The sequence below is a fragment of the Triturus cristatus genome, chromosome 5_2 (genome assembly GCF_964204655.1).
Source record: "Triturus cristatus chromosome 5_2, aTriCri1.1, whole genome shotgun sequence".
In the NCBI taxonomy this organism is placed as follows: Eukaryota; Metazoa; Chordata; class Amphibia; order Caudata; family Salamandridae; genus Triturus; species Triturus cristatus.
In genome coordinates this window covers 1,004,987,788-1,005,006,969 of record NC_140588.1, presented here as the reverse complement: position 1 = coordinate 1,005,006,969, position 19,182 = coordinate 1,004,987,788, and the positions used below count along the sequence as shown (strand labels likewise).

Genomic DNA, 19,182 nt, shown 5'->3' with positions numbered 1-19,182 from the left:
GCTGCTGCTCTGATGAGAATGGCCTCATTCCTGATATTTGTAAGACTGCTTCTTGGAGGGCAGTCAAACTTTGCTAAAAAAAATTGTCTGGATTTGCACTCCAGGCCAGATACTTTGATGCTGCCGGCTTCTCTTCGTAACTTATTCGTCCAAGCTGTACAGTCTATGGCTCTTATTTCACCATTAAGGTTGAGTTATCTTGTTACTCTCTATTCTACGTTTTGTGAATATCAGAGACGATCCCATAGGGAACAAGGAAAAGGTACTTGTAATCGTAGTTCTTCACTTCTTGGTATTGTCTCTGAATTCATGAAAGCCCTGCCCAGGTCTATGATTTAGAGCCACAGACTTTAAACTGTATCTTTTCCCTTGCTTCAAAACCAAGCTGCATAACCTACACCTTACTGGGCATAATGTGATGGTGCAGTCTTCTGAGGTTCATAAGCAGCATTTTGTTGTAGTGTTTGATACAAGGCCGTCATTTCATGCTTTTCCTTTATACCAACCACATAGTTTCCTAAGTAGTGTTTTTAGGTCTCGCCTGGCGTTGGAGCGTGCATGCGCTCCTCGCCTGCGAGAGCTATAGTCAACAAGTCAGTTTCGAGAAGGGAACTCGAGCCCTGCCCCTCATTTCCATTGGGTAGCGTCTGCGATTATGGTGAAACGCTGGCTTCTCATTGGAAAGGAGGGTTTTTCGTTGCCTCCCTTTGGCTTTTTGGTACGGCCCACCCGGACAGGCTCGCCTGATTCACGGCTGTCGTGAATACTTTTCTTATCTGCTTGTTTATTTAACAAGCAGATAAGAAAAGTGTTCACAACAGCCATGAAGCAGGTATGCTACAAGCTGGCTCCTCATTGGCAATTGTGCCCGCTCGTCCCTTGCCTTCCCCCCCACCCAAAAGCAAACTTCCCAGAGTTGCGCTCGGCAGTGCGTGGCTGTCAGGAAGCTCGAGGCGCTGGCGCGACGCCATATTCCTCCACAGTATGCCTCCTTGTAGTGCTAATGACGAACTGCACAGCAGGGTCCCCCGAGTTTAAACAGCGAAAATGTTGCCAGAGACAGTTACCAAAAAGCACCCTGCTCCTCGTGCTCTAACAGCTGCTCTCTCAAAGGACTTGGACCATTCTGCGCTGCCGACGAACCGCACAGCAGGATTACCTCGAACGCAGATCCACTGGAAGCGCAGGGTGTGCTCCGGCCAGTCACCCGCAGCCCCGATTCATTGCGCTTCCCTCTCACACCCGAGGTGCTCTTCAGAGGAAGGAAAGTTATCTCACTTCAGCTGTGCTTGAATCGTGTCAGCCTTTTTTTTTCTTTCACTATTCTGTCACTTGTATGCGTGTTTTTTGAAGGCGGTGCAACAAGAACAAAACTGCAAAGCCCACAGTGTCCGAGGTCACAAACATATAGTGACAGGATGGTATACCCCCACAGCTCTCAGGGCAGTATATCCACCCAGCTCTCAGGACAGCTCTTGAGGAAGTATGAACAGGCAGCTATGGGAGGCTTTCGCTCTTTGGTACTTTCAGACCTGACCTGATCTCATACAGCCAGCCCGCTGGAACTTCGAGGGAGGAATTATTTGAACGCTTTGCTTAATAATATAATATTTTTACGTGTTTGTTGCATGATTTACTTGCCACATAGTTCCAGGGCCCGGCTTGTGCACAGCTCTTAGTCAATCCAAACCCTTGGCTCGGCTCTCCCCTTTATTCCGCGCCTTGGCAGCCTTTCACTCCTGGGGTGTTCACAGCTCAGAATCCTTAGTTTACTTAGTGCCCACCTTGGGACATCCTGGCATTAGATGAGGGCTGCCATTCACCTCTAGGGGGCGGGCAGTGCTTGATTATGGACCAACCTGTGTCTGGGGCATAGACGGATCCCGTGGCCAGGAGGGCCACCCAGAACTCGACCCTGCCCCGATGAACCCCGGCTATCTGTCATGGGGCAGCTGGGGGCTGCCTCTGCTTAGGGCTCTCTGTGCCACCCTGCACCAATCCTTGTGCTAATACCCTTAATCCGCGGGTTCTCCGCACCAAGAGAGCGAGCGCCTCGTAGCAGTGCCGCTCTCAGTGGGCGCTGCGCCAGAAACAACGCTGTCGGACAGGACGTGGTGCGGTTTCACACCAGGCAGACATGCGAAGTGTAAACATGATATAAATACATGTAGCCGCAAGCTGACAAGAGTAAACAGAGGGGGTGTGTCCTCATGTTTCCAGCCCATTGCTATTCACATCGCCTCTTCGTATCCGTCCTATTTGCATATTTGTTTGGATAAGGGGAGGAGTGAAAGATGGATTCCTAGAAAGTATGATGCGAAATGATAATATCGAGTGTGGGGGGCTGTTGTACACCACAAGATTCTCACACACATCAAGCATCTTTTGGGAGTGTAAACTGTTTTTGAAGGCAAGGTCATATGTATTGTGCCGTATGTTGTAAAACAAATCGCCAAACTAAATATTTTTGTTGTTTTTGTCAATGCAGACCACCAAAGAGCAATGACCAAGCCAGAAGGCTGGGCAACGTAATTGAAGGAAGCGAACTATTGGATCTGTGGCTCTCTTGTTATCCTCCAGAGTTTCTGTTTGATTAGACGTGCGCCTCCCCCCCCCCCCACCCCCTCCCCCTCACCCTTTTGAAGCCACCAGACTGCCTTTTTCCCTTCACTTTCGTTCCATTTGCTGGACAAGGTGGCAAAGCACCCCCTATAACTTTCCCACATCCGGGAAGATATTAGGTTTCTTGTTTTCCCAACGGGTAGCAGTGAAAATTCACTATTCGCTGCTGTCTTAACGCTAATCAACAAGCATTGAAAATGCAATAGGTCTCACCTTTTATTAAGTTAAAGCCATTTGCTTTGCTAATGGTATGTATAGCAAAACAAATGGCTTTAAATAATTAAAGGCGAAACCTATTGCATTTTCAATGCTTGGCTACCAAATGTACTGTTTCTCTTGTATCTTTGCTAATTGGAGAAAGGCAATAAACATTGCCTGGTTGGACATGCTTTCTATTTATTCGGTTTATTGGAAAGCGGGAACTTTTTTTAAAGACTGCGTTCCTGGAGCCTGCCTTTTATGAACTCAATGGCAATAACCTGGTGCAGAAATTGGATTACAATTTAGTAATGTTTCCTTATGTGACACATTCTGATTGGACTTTCACACCACATCACCAGACATATTCACACTTGTACCTAGGACCCTTCGCGCTCACAAGTGACCAGAAAGAGACCTGTAGCTTGATACAAAACTTTAAATAATAAACAATGGTGTTTCGTTATAGCCTGTGTGTTTGACAATTCTTTAAAATGTATAGGAAATGATACCTTCGTGTGGATAGTCTTTAGCTTTCATTTAGAGGATCATGATCTTGCAAGTGTTATTTTTACAGATGGTATTTTAGACGACCGTACTCATTCTCTCTACATATATAAGGAAAAAACAAATCTAGTATGCCATTTGCAAAGGCTGCAGATGCAGTTCAAGCTGACAAGGGAGCTATTCAGGAAAAAAGTATTGTTTTTTACTTGTTCTTTATTATTTTTTGTAATTACTCTAGCAATGCTACCATCATGCACAATGCCATATTATCAATAGTGCTATTGCATATCACATTCTATAAAGAAAAACATTTAAGGATAGTAGCCTACCAGGTGTTTTGCAGATGTTTCATTTTGCATCCCATTTGAGTAAAACACTACAGCAAAGGAAAAAAACTTAAATCAACTGGGAAACCTAACACCGCTATACTCCCTACCCCTACTTCACCGAGAAACCATATCTCTGACTCCTGCCGGGAGGATATATTTTATGTATTCGTTTATGTAGTGTAGGACTCATTGTTTTTCATTCAGCAATCATTTTTTCACATAATATTCGATCTAGAATATTATTTTAATTCTCATTATTTGGGCTCTGTTTCTTTTTATGGACTGGCTTGACAGTGCAGCTGTTGTCAGGCAGTTATGTCATCATCATGAAAGGAGCTTTGGCTCCGCCCACATGTTGCGAGCCAGGAGTTCATGTTTTGATTAGTAAGAAGTCGTGTGCTTCCATTAAAAAGTGCTTGCCCTTCACGCAGTTGTGATTATTTTGTTTATTAATCCAGCAGCGTCCCGAACTCGAACGTTCAGGGGCACACACAACACTAGAATGATATTAAAGTGTTTTAGATAAGTAGATAACTTATATTGTTTTTCTCTGGCAGCAGCACAGATGGGAGGAGGACAGTCATTAACCTACATTTATTTTTAGGTGTGGGTGACAGTGCAACTGACACGTTACCTTTTACTCACACCAATATTATTCTACTGTTCTTTGCTTCCACACAAATTTGTATTTATCCCATGCTTTTTACTTGTAATGCTTCAAATTAACATACAACATTTCTTTAAAGCCAGACCTATTGGCTTTGTCAATTCCTGTCTGTACTTGTGTTTCCTTTATCTATTAAGCTCTAACTCATCAGACATCGGTGTTACCATCATGCTCCATCAGTTTTCATATCACGATGTGCTTTTTCCCTGGTGCCACAATCATTCCTTTCAACTTTGAAGATGCTGTTACCCCTTTGTGTTACTTTTGGTACCTGTAGCACCATCATTCATTACTATTTCATACTAGTGTGGTAAAGGTCTTGATTCAGAAGTGATGGATTTGTTGATGGCCACAGCATTTTGCTTTCTTCGCCTACAGGTACTAGCACCTCTAACGCATAGTATTATTATCCGGCCTTTGCCACACAAACCGACACTTCCGTAATTCACTGTCGATTAATTCGCTCACGTATTAAGCACCAGGTCTTGCCACCACTCATTGTGTGCCTCTAAATCAACGTGTTACAAATATTATATGTCTGTTTTTGTCCTGTCCTTTTTTCTTTACAGGTACAAACTGAGAGGAAAACCTCCTCTTACAATTAGAGCACCTTAGCGTGTGCTTCACATAAAGGCACTGACAACGCGTGAGTCCCTTGATCCACCCCCTCACACATAGGTCCTGACGAAAGTCAGTTTAACAAAAAAGGCCTGGCTGAAACTAGTTGACCACACTGGACGTGGGAGACCATAAGTCTCTCCAACCACGTCCCAAAGCCTTGTTTTTTAACCCTGCCCAGGGCCCACCAATAAAGTAATCTTTTGGGACCTCTAGGACAGCATTTTAAAACCCTATCCAAAACACCTTCACTGCACACTCACTTAACACAACCTGCTCCGCTGTAATCCGGTGTCGAAGCACACCTGAGGCACCCTCGGTGCCTCGGCCGGGGCTTGATGATGAAGCATGCCACCAACTAGGTTGGTGGGTGAGGGCCTTCATAAAAACCAATCGGTTTTCCCATACAGACACGTATAACACGTACATAATCAAAGTAGCTAGCTCATTTTGATCATTGCACTCATAAAAGCAGCCCATAACTGTGGTGACTGGTGGGCATTAGCTTTATGTAGTGGAGTATAGGTAGATCGTTTCCTGCATCGTATTGGCAGAGAGCAGATATGGCAAGTTGAATATGGCAAGACTCCCACTTATGTTCTCTTCAAACACCAAATACATTAGTTATTTAAGGTTTTTGTTCTAAAATATGCCATATCCCATATAGACTTTTGAGTTCTTTGTTATTTTGTATTGATTTTATTAGAGCCTTAGCAGTGCCTCTGAGGTTGATAGGGGCAGTGTATAGACAGGAGAAAAGCTTTGCGAAGTATCTGGGAACAAAGGTTGAACATAAAATACTCAAATTAGGAAAGCCAGATGGAAAAAAGCAAGACATGGCACGAGTGAGGTGGAAACTGGTGTAATGGGAATTGGACAATGAACTGTTAAGAAGTTGAGGAAAGGGACTAACTACAAGGTAGTAGGAAGAAGCTGCTTCTGAACTTGTACATTTACAACTCTTCTTAAATACCTGGAAAAACGCAAGCTGTCTTAATTATGATAGCAGCTCCTATTTGGGCCTGGGAGCATATTCAGTGAAGGTTTTTGTTAGTATTTTCTTACTGGCAAATCTAGAGCTCTTGTTGGGCTATGGTTAACGGTGGCCGACCGTGCTTAATGAGCTCGGTTCCAGGTAATAAGGTTCTGTCCATGGTGATGCTTTTTTAGATAATCAGCCAGACGTGACAAAAGATGCATGCTGGTTTTTGTTTAGTATAGATCTCAGAATTGTAGTAATGTAATCAAACGTCTTCTAGCCAGTGAGCTAGCAGATGTAGCATGGGTGGCTACCTTCGGGGATTGGGTGGGTTAGGGAGAAGGGTCTAAAGCTGTTGGAATTAACCAGTGCCAAATATTTGAAGCAGGCAATATTTGACTTTAGCAGGAAGGTATAATTTTGCAGAGGAGAGCAGAAAATATGGATTTGGTTCTACGCGATGTGCTCTTTAAAGGAGAGCCGTGAGTGGACATGAAAGCCAAGGAATTTCTAGCGGTCTCTGACCGAGTCTAGTGGGCAGATATCAATCACTGTCCCACATAGATGTGGCATCTCATGGTTTCGCCATTGAGGAGGATGACTCCATCTTGGTGGGGTTTAAATTTAGAGAGAGAGAGAAAACCAGTGATGTCCATTTATGGTATTTGGCTGCATAAGCATGTGACTGGTTGCCTTTTATTTTCATTCTATGTTGACAATATGATTGCTAATTATTTTCTTTGTTGCTTCATGATCAGTTTTTGTTGATTAACTCATAACAGCTAAACGCAATGGCAAACCGAGCAGCTGGAAAAGGGTACGAGAACGAAGATAATTATTCCAATATTCGCTTCCAGTTCATCGGAATTGAGAATATTCATGTGATGAGAAACAGCCTGCAGAAACTCCTTGAAGGTTTGTGCGATGGGCCGGTCTTTCATAGTTATTAGCAATAGTCTTATCCACAAGCCTGTTCATGATTTGTTGTTGTTACTGTAGTGGGTGTTGTTGCTGTGGTGGATTGTGTTTCTGTGATGGATTTTGTTGCTGTGGTGTTTGTAGTTGGTGGTGGTTGTTGATGGCAGTGGTGTTTGATGGTGGTTGTTATTATTTACCAGAACAATGTGCATAGTACTCTGTGCATAACATTTTTTACAATCATGCAAACGGTTTCTTATCAACGAGGTAAATAGGCCTGCATGCTGTACACTAGTAGTGCATAGTTTTCGTTAGTGAACATGAGTGTTCTTTTTTACTGCACGGTTCAGTAGTGCTGCTAGGCATAAAATGAAATCAATGCAATTAATGATATTAAAATTACTTTTACAGTATGAGGAATACAGATTCCCACTGTTATGTACCTTCATTGCAGATGCTATCCTTCGTCTCAAGGAAAAAACATATTAAGAAATGGTATGACCTGATTCTTGGAATTGACTGGGTCTGTCTAGCTGGCCATACTGGCAGAGATATCTATATTTGTCTCGCCATGTTGTTATGGCTGTTTTCTTTCTGTTCAAATTATGATTTCATTGACCCATTTTCACAAATCATTTTGTAAGATCCTGTATCTACAGTTGCCATGATCACTGTTAGCCTAGTTAACCTAGTTAAAGCTGCTTAGTCCCATTGAATATATTTAACACTTTGTGACCCTATTTTCACATATCTGACCCTTTTACTCTTTAGAAAGAGATGATTAAATCGTGTACATCTTCTCTCACACAACAGTTAGCCATTGATCTTCATGATTCGAAGCTGACATTTTTTAGATGATTTTTAAACTTGCGATTTTAGTGGTGCTTTTTGGTTACTAGGCGACATTTTAGACCTCACAGAAATATTTCTCTGCATGTCTGTTACTCATCAGGGCTGTGTATTCTCTGAGTATTATTTACCTAAAAGAGCCTTTAACCCTGCCACCTGTAAGACTGGTTCTGCGTCATTACTTCTTTGCATCGCACCTCTAAGTGGTATGAGCTCCTATTCATTGAAGCGTAGTCATTAAGTCGAACTTCTTTTGGCAAGGACCGAGATTTGGGAACTGTTTGACCATTTACAACCTACCCTCAGACGTGTTTCTCCCAGTTTAGTGTGTCAAGGCTCTTAAGTACCTTACACACATGTAGTGGTTCTCATGGGTGAACCCTTAGGCAGGTAATCCCGTTGGTCCTTAAGATATGGTGACTCATAGCCCTATATCCTCCTTGGTTGCACACAGAACGCTGTTTCCATTTTGGTCTAATTCTCATTAGCAGATGCCCCTATAATCGAAACTTCAGGGTTTTGTGGTAATGAAAAGGTTCTTATTGAGGAGCTCCACCAAGAAGATTCTTTTGGATCTCTCCATGAAGTGGATTCTGTGGGGGTTCTGCCTGAGTACCACGTGGTGAAGGTCTCCCTAGATTGCATATTTTGGCATGAGATTAAAACATGCATCGTGAATATTTACCTGAGCTCCTACCTTCTGCACTGCATGTGATCGGAATAGGTGTTTGGTGATCTTATACATATTAGAAAAAATAAATGTCCCACACTCCAAATATCTTAGTTTTAAATTGTATTTCGTGCTAGGTTTGTAGTCTTAATCAGTGATGGTCGTGAAGGGTTTCTGTCCAACTCTGTAATTCAGTAATCGGTCCACAGTGCTCTTCTTCTCATTCTGTGTCCGTCCAGCTCCTGTGATATACAGTCGCCACATATTTGCTATGGAGAAATGAAATAGTTAAATGTAGTCCTGCAAGCTCCACTTAAATTAAATTTTACTTGTAAACAGTTTCATATAATTTCAATCATTCATCAATTTCCAATAATCTTTTTACATGCACAAGGGGCGGTGCATCCGTTAGGGAGTTGGGGCGTTGCCCCACTCGTATTTTTGCCTCCTGCCCCCCAATCAGATGTGAACAAAACTAAAAAAACAAGTAAGCAACATCTTGAGGTGTTGCACTAAATCTGCCTGCGGCAGTCACAGTCAGCCGAGCAGCTGAGGTGGGTCCCAAGCCAGTGGAGGCAGGCATGAGGGGGGTGAGGCTGAAGTTGCTTTACAGACGCAGTGGCACACTAAAGTCACACACACACTTGTCCGTCGTAAGAGCGCATGTCAGGCTGGCTGGCTGCCTTTCTCCGGCCAGCCCGACATGCGCACTAGAGGTAACTCTACCTACCCATTACTGAGCCAGGGGTGACTCAAAGCCTCATCCGCCGGTCTCAGATCAGAAAGAGCGGTGAGACCGCCTGCCTGAGCCAATCCTGGCGCTGCTGTAACAGCAGGAGCAGCACCAGGATTGGCTTACAGAGTGAGGTCCTGGCCACCAGCACGGAGTGTCTCTCTCTCTCCCCCCACCTCCTCAAGCGGCACGGCTAAAAGAGAGCAGTTTTGGCAGGCTACTGCAGGCATGGGTCGCTGCTCGCACCGCCGTGCTGTGCTTTGGTTTGGAGGCTGCAAGGGTCTGGAGACGAAGAGCATTTACGGACACGCTGGTAAGATCAACATTGGGATATCAATTGACACTTTTTGTTTATAAGGGTCTCTTTGACAGATGCCAATTTATCACTTATGCATTCTCGTACAGTTTTAAAGAAACATATGAAAACACTTGACTAGCAAAGAGTTTATCAGCGAATCTGCAACATCGTTGGCATCGATGCGCATACTTCTGGCTGCCATGCCCTCCTTATCTGCTTGCTTTGCAGTAGGGAACTTTGAACTTCATCAGAATCGACTTAAAAATCACCAAATATTTATTTGTAATCAAAGTATGCATGCGTTCTTCCCACTCAGCAGCAACATTGCCAAAACACTTTCTGAAGTGAATGTTGGTCATGTCAATAAAAGGAGCCGGGTTGTTTATCGCCGACATCCTCCTTTCAAGCAAAGCAGATTCAAAGGTAGAACCGCACATGTTGCTGATTGAAACTTTAAGCAGGGTGACACATTCTGAAAAGACTAAAACATTTTGTTACTTGTTTCCACTAGTTTCAGCACAGTTGGTTTGGGTCCTAAAACATGCTATTCAGAAGAATTCTTTTAATTATTCTAATATTCTTCTGAAGTTCAGACTGCTACAATCCACCCGCACTATGAAGACAAACTAGGTCTTGTTTGTTGAAGAGTTCCTATTCCAATGACCGTGTGAGTGAACGGTGATCGACATGATCCGCATTGCAAGGGCATCCTTCCAGTAATCGCCATTTGTTTGTCTCCCGATTTGATTCACCCATGAAGACAGCTCGGTGGCGGGGTTGTGAGGGAGCACTCAGTCGGGTGTTGCCAACCTTAAGCAAGGGAAAGCAAGATATCTTTTGTGATGAACTACTCTACATAAAGCTCCAAAATAAGATCTAGGATTTTGAAAAATTGGAAATCCATTGAGTAAGGTGATGATTTGAAATTATTTCCTCAACAACACTGTTTTAGTGTCTGAGTTATGAAAAGGGCACATTTTCATGCATACTTTCCATGCATGCACACTTTGAACTGTGGACTTATTTTGAACGGAATCTAAAATTTACATTTGTACTTGCCTATGTAAAAAAAAAAAACATTTTTAACATAAGTATATGTAAAGCGCACGTTCACCCCTAACGGGGTATCTTGGCGCGGACTAACAGATGTTTATTGTTACTCAATCTGAATCATACTCGTTTTATCGACCTCAGTTTGATGGAAGGCTGAGAGGACCCGCCGGGATTTGAACCTGTTACCATGAGGTCGAACACAGGCCCCTGCAATGGACGTATTAGTCCACTGAGCCACCTGAACTGACTATATATTTACACACAACACTGAACACTAAAATGCTGATCACAAGGCCGTTTTTGGACGTAGATCTTAACATATAATAAATATTGTTCGTTGTTTTAGAGACCATAAAACCTCCAAAAGATTCCGATCGATTGAAAAGCTAGGTTAAGTTGCCAACTGGCCTTGAATGACGTGCAAAATTTGCTTTCGTTTGAGAAAGGGGACAATAACTGTTGATAGTGTTGATGGTGATTGATAGTATGTTGAAAACTTTGAGTAGGAATGAGCACCATCATAGACGTAGAAATAGCATTTGAACCACAGTTGAAACTGAAAAAATACTGCGTGTTAGTAGTGATTTTTTGCTTTTTTTATTTTGTTCTCCTTTTGTACACGAGAAAGGACTGAATTTAGAATACACGTGAGTGGAGGTGATTTTCTGGGAATTACTGTGCTGGGGATCTTGTTATCTAACTAAAACATGCAGAATCAGTTACTGCAGAGAGTTTGCAGTCGCTATAATCCAAACAGAGGAAATCATATGACCTCTGAGAAAAGATAGTGAAGTTGAGCAGATAAAAGTACGTTACTTTTCGTAAGTTTCAAAGCTAGTGTTAAAAACACTTCAAAACCTGCCAGTTGATGGGGCCTGCCTCTATATCACATATGGGTGTGAAGTCCTTAAAGCTTTCCTAATAAAGGTCCAGACAATATCCGTATTATTTTATTAGACCCATTAAGTATGGCATGCTTAGGTTTTTTGTCATGCTTGAACATACCAATTATAGTAAGGGAGATTGCCTTTTCGTACTAGTGTTCCTAACTTATGCACTAAAAAATATTTTTGCGAACTAGAAACAAGTTGGCAAACCGTTCATACATATTAGATGTGATAGACCAACCCTCAGTAATAAAGACGTGTTCAGTAGGAGTGGTCAACATTGACTTTCACTGTAACTTTTTGTCCTGGAATGAATGTACCTGGTTTTCTCGCCCCAATCCCTTCACCATGACTTAAGCTCTCAGGGGGTTCCAGATCGTAAATTTTCAGACAATATTCGTTAGTATGGTGAGTTATGGAATTAGATTTCACTTTTTTTTTTAAATTGCATACAAAGTTCTTTCCTCGAGATATAAACAGTTCACGGTATTCTAGATGATTTTTCCCTCACCACTTTTCAGCTCAGTAAAGATGTGGACCCTTCTGCTGCTATTAATTTTCTACCAGTGGTGGAATGTTCCCAAAATTAGTGGAGGAATGTTCCCAAAATTAATTAGAAAGTTAAATAGTAAATGTTGCTTTTACCATTTAGTATTGGTTTTGCTGAAAAAGAAAGTTAATTGAGGCTCCATTTTCAACATGTTCTAATGTGAGAAGCAAACCTGTAAGTGCCAAGATGACATGCATGTTTTCCATTCATGAGACATAGGATATGCTACTAACGCCTTCTGGTCTGGACACAGTGCATTTTCGGGCTTATCCTCCCAAATGTTTCAGTCATTATTCTGGTTTCGGTGATATTGAGTCTGAGGCTGCTGGACCTTATGGCCTCCGCATCCTGCGTCTGACACATGCCTGCCGGCATATGTGGGCAGTTCCAGTGGGCGCAGCATATGGGGATTCCCTCTGACATGATCCATATCTTGGAGGGCATTGCAAAAGATCTTCAGTGGTGGCTAACGATCCGCAATAGGGTCAGTGGCAGATCCCTCTTCCTTCCCTAACCGGATCTGACAGTAGTGACAGTACTGAATCTTGCACTGGGGCGGCCATCTGGGAGAGATGGAGATCAGAGGCATCTGGTCTCCAACAGAATCGGGGCTCCACATCAACCTATTGGAGCTCCGAGCGATCCAGCTGGCATTGAAAAGCTTTCTATCCTCTATCAAGGGAAGGCTAGTTCAGGTGTTCACGGACAACACCACCGCCATGAGGTACTGCAACAAACAGGCCGGGTTGGGGTCATGGACTTTTTGTCAAGAGACACTTTGTCTCTGAACATTGCCGTCTCGTCGGAGCATTTCCTAGGTGGTTCCACACCAGGCAGGATCTCTGAACGCCAAGGCGGACAAACTCAGCCAAAGATGCTTAGCAGATCACAAATGGTGTCTCCATCCGAAGGATGTGCAAGGTCTCTTTCAGGAGAGGGGTCAGACTTGGTTAGATCTGTTTGCCACACAGAGAATGCACAATGCCAGCACTTGTGCATGCTGGAGTTTACTCCAGTATTGGAACTTTCATAGATTCACATGCTTGAATCATTTCTCCGCCGTCGAGATGGGAGTCCCAGGTATCATTAAAAGTAATGTCCTATTAGAAATAGAACATAAGGCCCTAGGCCTCATTATTTAGTAACCTATCCCTGTCCTTATTTAAAAAAGGACTAAACTTAGAAAACAGACAATCAGATGACACCACCCTGTAGAACTTTCCTGAAAGAAGCTGCAGTCTCTCAGATTTTCTACCGCACGTTGTGCTAAGGGAGTCTCCACTGAGCTCTGCTCAGTTTTTTCCTTACAACTCTTGAAAGAAGATTTTCTTAAGGTTTTTCCTTTTCCTCATCTCACAGATATACTACCAGACCTGTACATCTGTGTTTAGGTGGAGTAAACCGATGCCCATCATGTCAGACACACCTAAAAAAGCCTCTTCAGATTATTCAGGAAGAAGAGATTGCATATTGACGACCCTCACAAGGACTGCCTTTATCCTGACCACAAACCAAAAGATTGTAAGGTATGTCATACGTTTTCAACAAAGACTTTGAAAGATTGGGAAGGGAGGCTTCTCTAGTGGCTACAGAGGCTTAAGGACAGGGATACTGTGGTCTATGATGAGGAGAGTGATGCCTCATTTAGATCCCCCTTCTAAAACGACTCAAAAAAGACCTTTCAATGACCCTGCAGGTCCATCTTCTCAGCCACCCAGAAAAGTATCTAAAAAGTAATCTGAGAGCTCTCACAAGCATAGTGTTTCTGCTAAGTCACATTCCCAGCTTCAGCAAGAAAAAAGGCCATTGTCTTCCAAAAAAATCCCCCAAACCAGCTTCAGAGCCTTCTACTCCACCTCCGAAGCTTAAACATTAATTTAGGAAGCCTACCTCGGCTCTGCCGACAGAGAGCTCGTCGACGACATCCCTGACGACGAGAAGATCCTCTTCAAGTATTGTTTCAGTGAGGTCGACGGCGCCCACAGTCACAACCATCACCGTATCGTCGTCGACGATCTCTTCATCGAGGATGTCATTGTCGACAGGTCAGGCTTCTTTCTAGTCTACGCTGCAGATCATTTCGTCCTCTAAATCGTTGTCAAAAAGCCATCTCTCGACGATGACCCACCCGTTGACGATACAACTCTTGTCGACGACTATCCTCTCGCCAACGGCGGCCTTGTCTTCTCCCTCGTCTACGATCCCGTCGACGAGGTAAACCTCGTAGACGACGGAAGCAACGTCTATGATTTGTTCGACGATGGCAACCTCATTGTCTGCGTCGACTAAGCTTCTTTTCACTGACGGTTCATCGTCAACAGTGGCTATTCCGCCGACGAATCAGGCACATCTGGCTGTAAAACAGCCCTCATTGATGGGCTCGTCGACAACGACAGAGAGGAAAACTTGTTTCACGTCACAGGATTAAGCATAAGACCTTGACTCAAGCTTTAACTTCGCCCAGTCAAGTGCAGTCACTATTATGACCAACAATGTTATTATTCACATCAACATCACCAGCAACAGTATATGGTGTGTCTTCCTTCTAATTTGGTAATGGACCTGCAGTCCATGCCAGCGAATTATAAAAAGAGGTTTCCTCCAGCGTCGCCTCTCCAACAGGCTCCTCCCCCGCCTCTTGAACTACAGGTTTGCTCTCCTATCCCACCACAACAGGGGTCTCCAACTGTTCATTCCTCTCCTCAGGAAGTACCTTTGCTACACCTGTCTTCTTCTGAAGAGGAAGAAGGAAAAGAAGGTGGTGTACTTTAACAGGATGAGTGGGATGCTTACATAATTCCCCTGCCAACATCACCATCTCTGCCCCAAACGGTTTCACCTCCAGAAGATATAGGAGGATTCCATAATCTCCTGGAAAGAGCGGCCAGGCGTTTTGAGTTACCAATGCCTGTGCTTCAGCAAGACTGCTTCCTGTATGACTTTAAGGAACCTTACAGGAAATCGGTAAGATCTAAGTAGATCATCGATTACATCTGGGACCAGGGCTGGAAGATCATGCAGAATCCAGCAACCGTGCCACCAGTGTTTTCAAGACTGGATAAAAAGTATAAAGCCCCTGATAACGTGCCTGCTTGCCCGACCGGTCACCCAAAACATATTCAGTGTTCTCGCAGGCAGAGCAGCGACGATCCAGGAATCCGTTGGCCCCCCTTTCAGCACCCCTTGACAAAGAAGGCAGAAAGCTCAACAACATAGGGAAACGCTTCACTGCCATGTCGGCACTAACAGTCCGGGCTTCAAATTCCCTGACGTTATTGGCCTGTTAAAATAGACAGATGTGATCGGATGTGGCTGCATATCTTGATAGACTTCCACCTGGTATCAAGGAGGAAGCAAGGAAAATTCTGCTAGAAGGCGAGTGCTCCACCTCAGAAATAATAGACTGCACTATGGACATAGCCTTCACTGGTTTTCAACAGCTAGCTGGAGCTGCCGTCTTGAGACTTCAAGGGTGGCTGAAAGCCACCTCATTTAGGCCTGAAGTACAGACAAAAATATTAGACCTACCTTATAACGGGGAGGAATTATTTGAAAGTTACATTGATGAGGCTTTATAAACCGTTAAACACACTGAAATAGCTAAGGCCTTGGGTACTTTACAGTACAAGAAAATGCCTTTTCGTGTCGCTTGAGGAAAGGGTGATCCATCCTACAGGGGAGGTTACCGGCAGTTTCAATACCCAGCTTATGCTTCCTCCACCCAACAATACAGACCACAATTTTCTCAGCGCCAACCACCTGTGGCTGCCTGCAACAAGTCCTCTTTCGCAGGAAAAACAGGACGACAGGGCAAGGACACCAGTCACAATCAATGACTTTTCCCTACTGCCAGCTTTGGCGCCAGCCATTCCATCCAAGGAGGGCAGCAAAATCAACAGTGGAACAAAATAACCACAGATGCACGTGTTCTAATCCTAATACAATTTGGCCACTCTCTAGAATTTGTGAAAAAGCCTCTACCGACCACTCTGCTACCTCGTGTTAAAAAAAAACAGCTGCATTTTTTGAAGCTGGAGGTTAGCACCATGTTGCATAAGGGAGCGATAGAGGGTGTCCCGCTGAGTCGAAGAGGTTTCTACCCCTGTGTCTTCTTCATTTAATTTAATTTAATTTAATTGTGGGTTTATATAGCGCTAGAATCGACTCCCGGAGGAGTATCTCTGCGCTTCGACCGCTGGGGAACCCGTCCTGGCTCACCCTGAGAGATGGTCCCTAATGGGTATCTCCAAGGTGCGACCAAGCATCCCCGGCAGTCTGGGGGGGCCGTTGTGAAGATGAGGCAAGCTAATGCCCAGAGTTGCCGAGTGTGGTCCCTGACTAGAGTAGGCACCGAAGCGAGAATTATCGAGTCCGCTGACCCTGGTCCACGACCCTGCCGCGTCGGGAATTGAACCCTGGTCCCGGGCCGTCCTCTGCTTACGGGTCTGCCACCTCTAACCAGTGAGCCACACTTCATTCACAAGAAGTCAAAGAAGTAGAGACCGATTTTGGACTTAAGACAACTGAACAAATTCCTCAATAAACAGTAATTCTGCATGATCTTCCTCCAGGATGTATTACATCTCCTCAACGGAAACAATTACATATCATCCCTGGATCTCCAGGATGCCTACTTTAATATACCCATACACCGAAAACACAAGAAGTTTCTCGGGTTCATGGTGGCTGGCAGGCACTATCAGTTCTGAGTATTGCCTTTATAGCTCAAATCGCCCCCTCGCATCTTTCCGAAGTGTCTGGCACCAGTTGCAGCATACCTCAGGCAGCATCATCATCACATTTTTCCTTACCTCGACAACAAGCTTATGAAGGCCCCTACTTACGGAGGAGCAAAAACATCCACCAAAGCCTGTCTGCAGCTTTTTAAGAGGCTAGGTCTCACTTTGAATCCGGAAAAGTAAGTTCTTCGACCCTCCTGACGGCTAACCTTCCTAGGTGCCATTCTGGACAGCATTCGAAACAAGGCGTACACCACTTTAGAAAGGCAACATAAATTAATATCCTTGGCGAAACATGTTAAAAAAAAAAAAAGAAAAAAAAGTCTCTTTCCGTATGCCTTTACAAATCTCTCCTGGGCATGATGTCCTCCTGTATTCACCTCATTCTACACTGTCGCCTGCACATCCGTCTTCTTCAGGAAGCTCTAAACAGGCAGTGGGTACAGGTCGTGGTTACATTCGATGACATAATTCAGATCACTCCTTCCATGATTGCATCGCCAACTTGGTGGACACAACCTCCCCAGCTGGCGCAAGGCTTTCCTTTCCTGTCTCAGGCCGCACCTTTTGTGATAACAACGGATGCCTCCTTGGACGGCTGGGGAGCTTTCCTACAAGAGCTGCAGGTCAGCGGAAAATTGCCATCTTCTCATCGAGATCTCCATATCAATCTTCTCGAGTTGAGAGCAGTCTTCCTGGCACTTCAAGCTTTCTTGCCCAGAGTACAAAAATGCTTCGGTACTTATCAGAACAGAAAATACTATGACAATGCACTACCTAAACAAGCAAGGAGAGGAACAAGATCTCTCCTGCTCTCTCAGGAAGGTCAACTTATCTGGTGCTGGGCGATTAAGCACAAGGTGACGCTAACAGCAGAGTATGTACCAGGAAGACAACACATCATAGCGGACACGTTATGCAGACTAAAATCAACTTGCCACAAGTGGGAATTAAATCAACACACTCAACAACATTTTCTTCCGGGGGGGCAAGCCAAACATAGACCTCTTCGCAACACCAGACAATGCCAAATGCCGGTACTTCGCAAGTTGGCGTGCCCATCAGGGATCATGGGGAATGCCTTTTCAATAGCATGGTCCAACATATTTTCTTTTTTTCTTTTTTTATTTATTTATTTATTAATGTTCCACAGAATCCACAAAAAAGGAAACAATAAAACTGAATTTTACAAAAACAAAAAAAAAAAAATTTTTAGTCAGATAAATAATCAATAAACGGTTGCCAAATAGCAATACCAAATTTCTTTTTGCGTGGTTTTTTAAGCCTATACATACTGATTTCTAAATTATACAAATTCAATAATTTGGCCCGCCATAGATCAAAACTCGGGGCCTCAGGTTGCAACGTATGCAATTGTTAGACTTGACCGAGAAAAACCACCAGGAGGAGGAATAGCAATCATTTTTAAAAAACGCTATAATTGCGAATTTACTAAACTCCCATGTGAGGGCTGTGAAGGCGCAATTTATAAACTTTCACTCACACCGAACTTTACTTTCTCGGGAGCACTCATTTATAGGCCACCGGGATCTGCCTCGAAATGGATATCTCATCTTGTAGAACTTCTTGGACCCCTAATTATGAAAATGGCTAACTTCACTATTCTAGGAGACATGAATTTACACTTGGAGAAAGATGATTGCCCAATAGTGAATGATTTCAAAACGGATCTTGCATCCCTCAACCTGACCTTAAAGAACTCTGGCCCTACACATAGAGCCGGTCATTTGTTGGATCCTATCCTCTCCAACCTAAACGACATATCGAAACCCACGGCCATTCCTGTGCCTTGGCCTGACCACTTCCTGATTAAATTTTCCCTTCTTGTAAAAAACTATAATGGGATGAGAACACCAATTCCTATACAATTAATCAGGAAATGGAAAAAACTCGATCTAGAAAAACTTAACTTCTTTCTCGTGGGCCATCTCCCTTGTACAAAATCAACAGCACAAGAGTTTTCTACATCAGTCCAAACTTGGCTCCTAGAAGCCATCGACTCCACTTTGCCTAAAACTATATTAAAACAAAATTCCCACCGTCCCCCTGCTCCATGGTTCACTGAGACCTTGAAACAAGAAAAAAGTATATGCAAAACTGCAGAACGTCATTGGAGGAAATCCTATTGCCCTGAGTCCAAATTGGCCTATAAACATAAACTCTCAAATTATCAGAGGCTCTGTGCCAAAACCAAAGCTGAACATGCCTGCACGAAAATCACTGAAGCCCTATGTCAGTCCAAAACACTTTTTAAAACTGTAAGAGAACTAGCTGGTTCCCTTACATTACAATCTCCTCCAGATTTAAACAAATTACAATGTGATGCCCTTGCAACTTTTTTTGTAGAAAAAGTCGACAAAATCTATCAGGGTATAGAACAAACTACAAAGGAAATTGCCGAGTCCAGAGCAACCCCTCCTTCTATTAATATTGGCCCTGAAATCAACACTTCAGTCCCCATCACTCCCATGAAAACAGAGATGTCCTCCTATATATCCCCACTTGATGTAACACCACCAGCCATTTTAGATAAATGGCCGTTGC

General features: G+C 43.7%; 1 protein-coding gene across 2 annotated transcripts in view; it reads left to right on the top strand.

Annotated features, from left to right (window-relative positions):
- The window catches only part of MTMR8 (myotubularin related protein 8), a 483,391-nt gene that overhangs the window by 271,458 nt on the left and 192,751 nt on the right, over positions 1-19,182 (top strand). For both annotated transcript variants that reach the window (XM_085608281.1, XM_085608282.1), the window contains one exon: positions 6,703-6,835. In XM_085608281.1, coding sequence (XP_085464407.1) covers positions 6,703-6,835 — 133 coding nt within the window. The remainder of the gene's footprint in view (positions 1-6,702; positions 6,836-19,182) is intronic.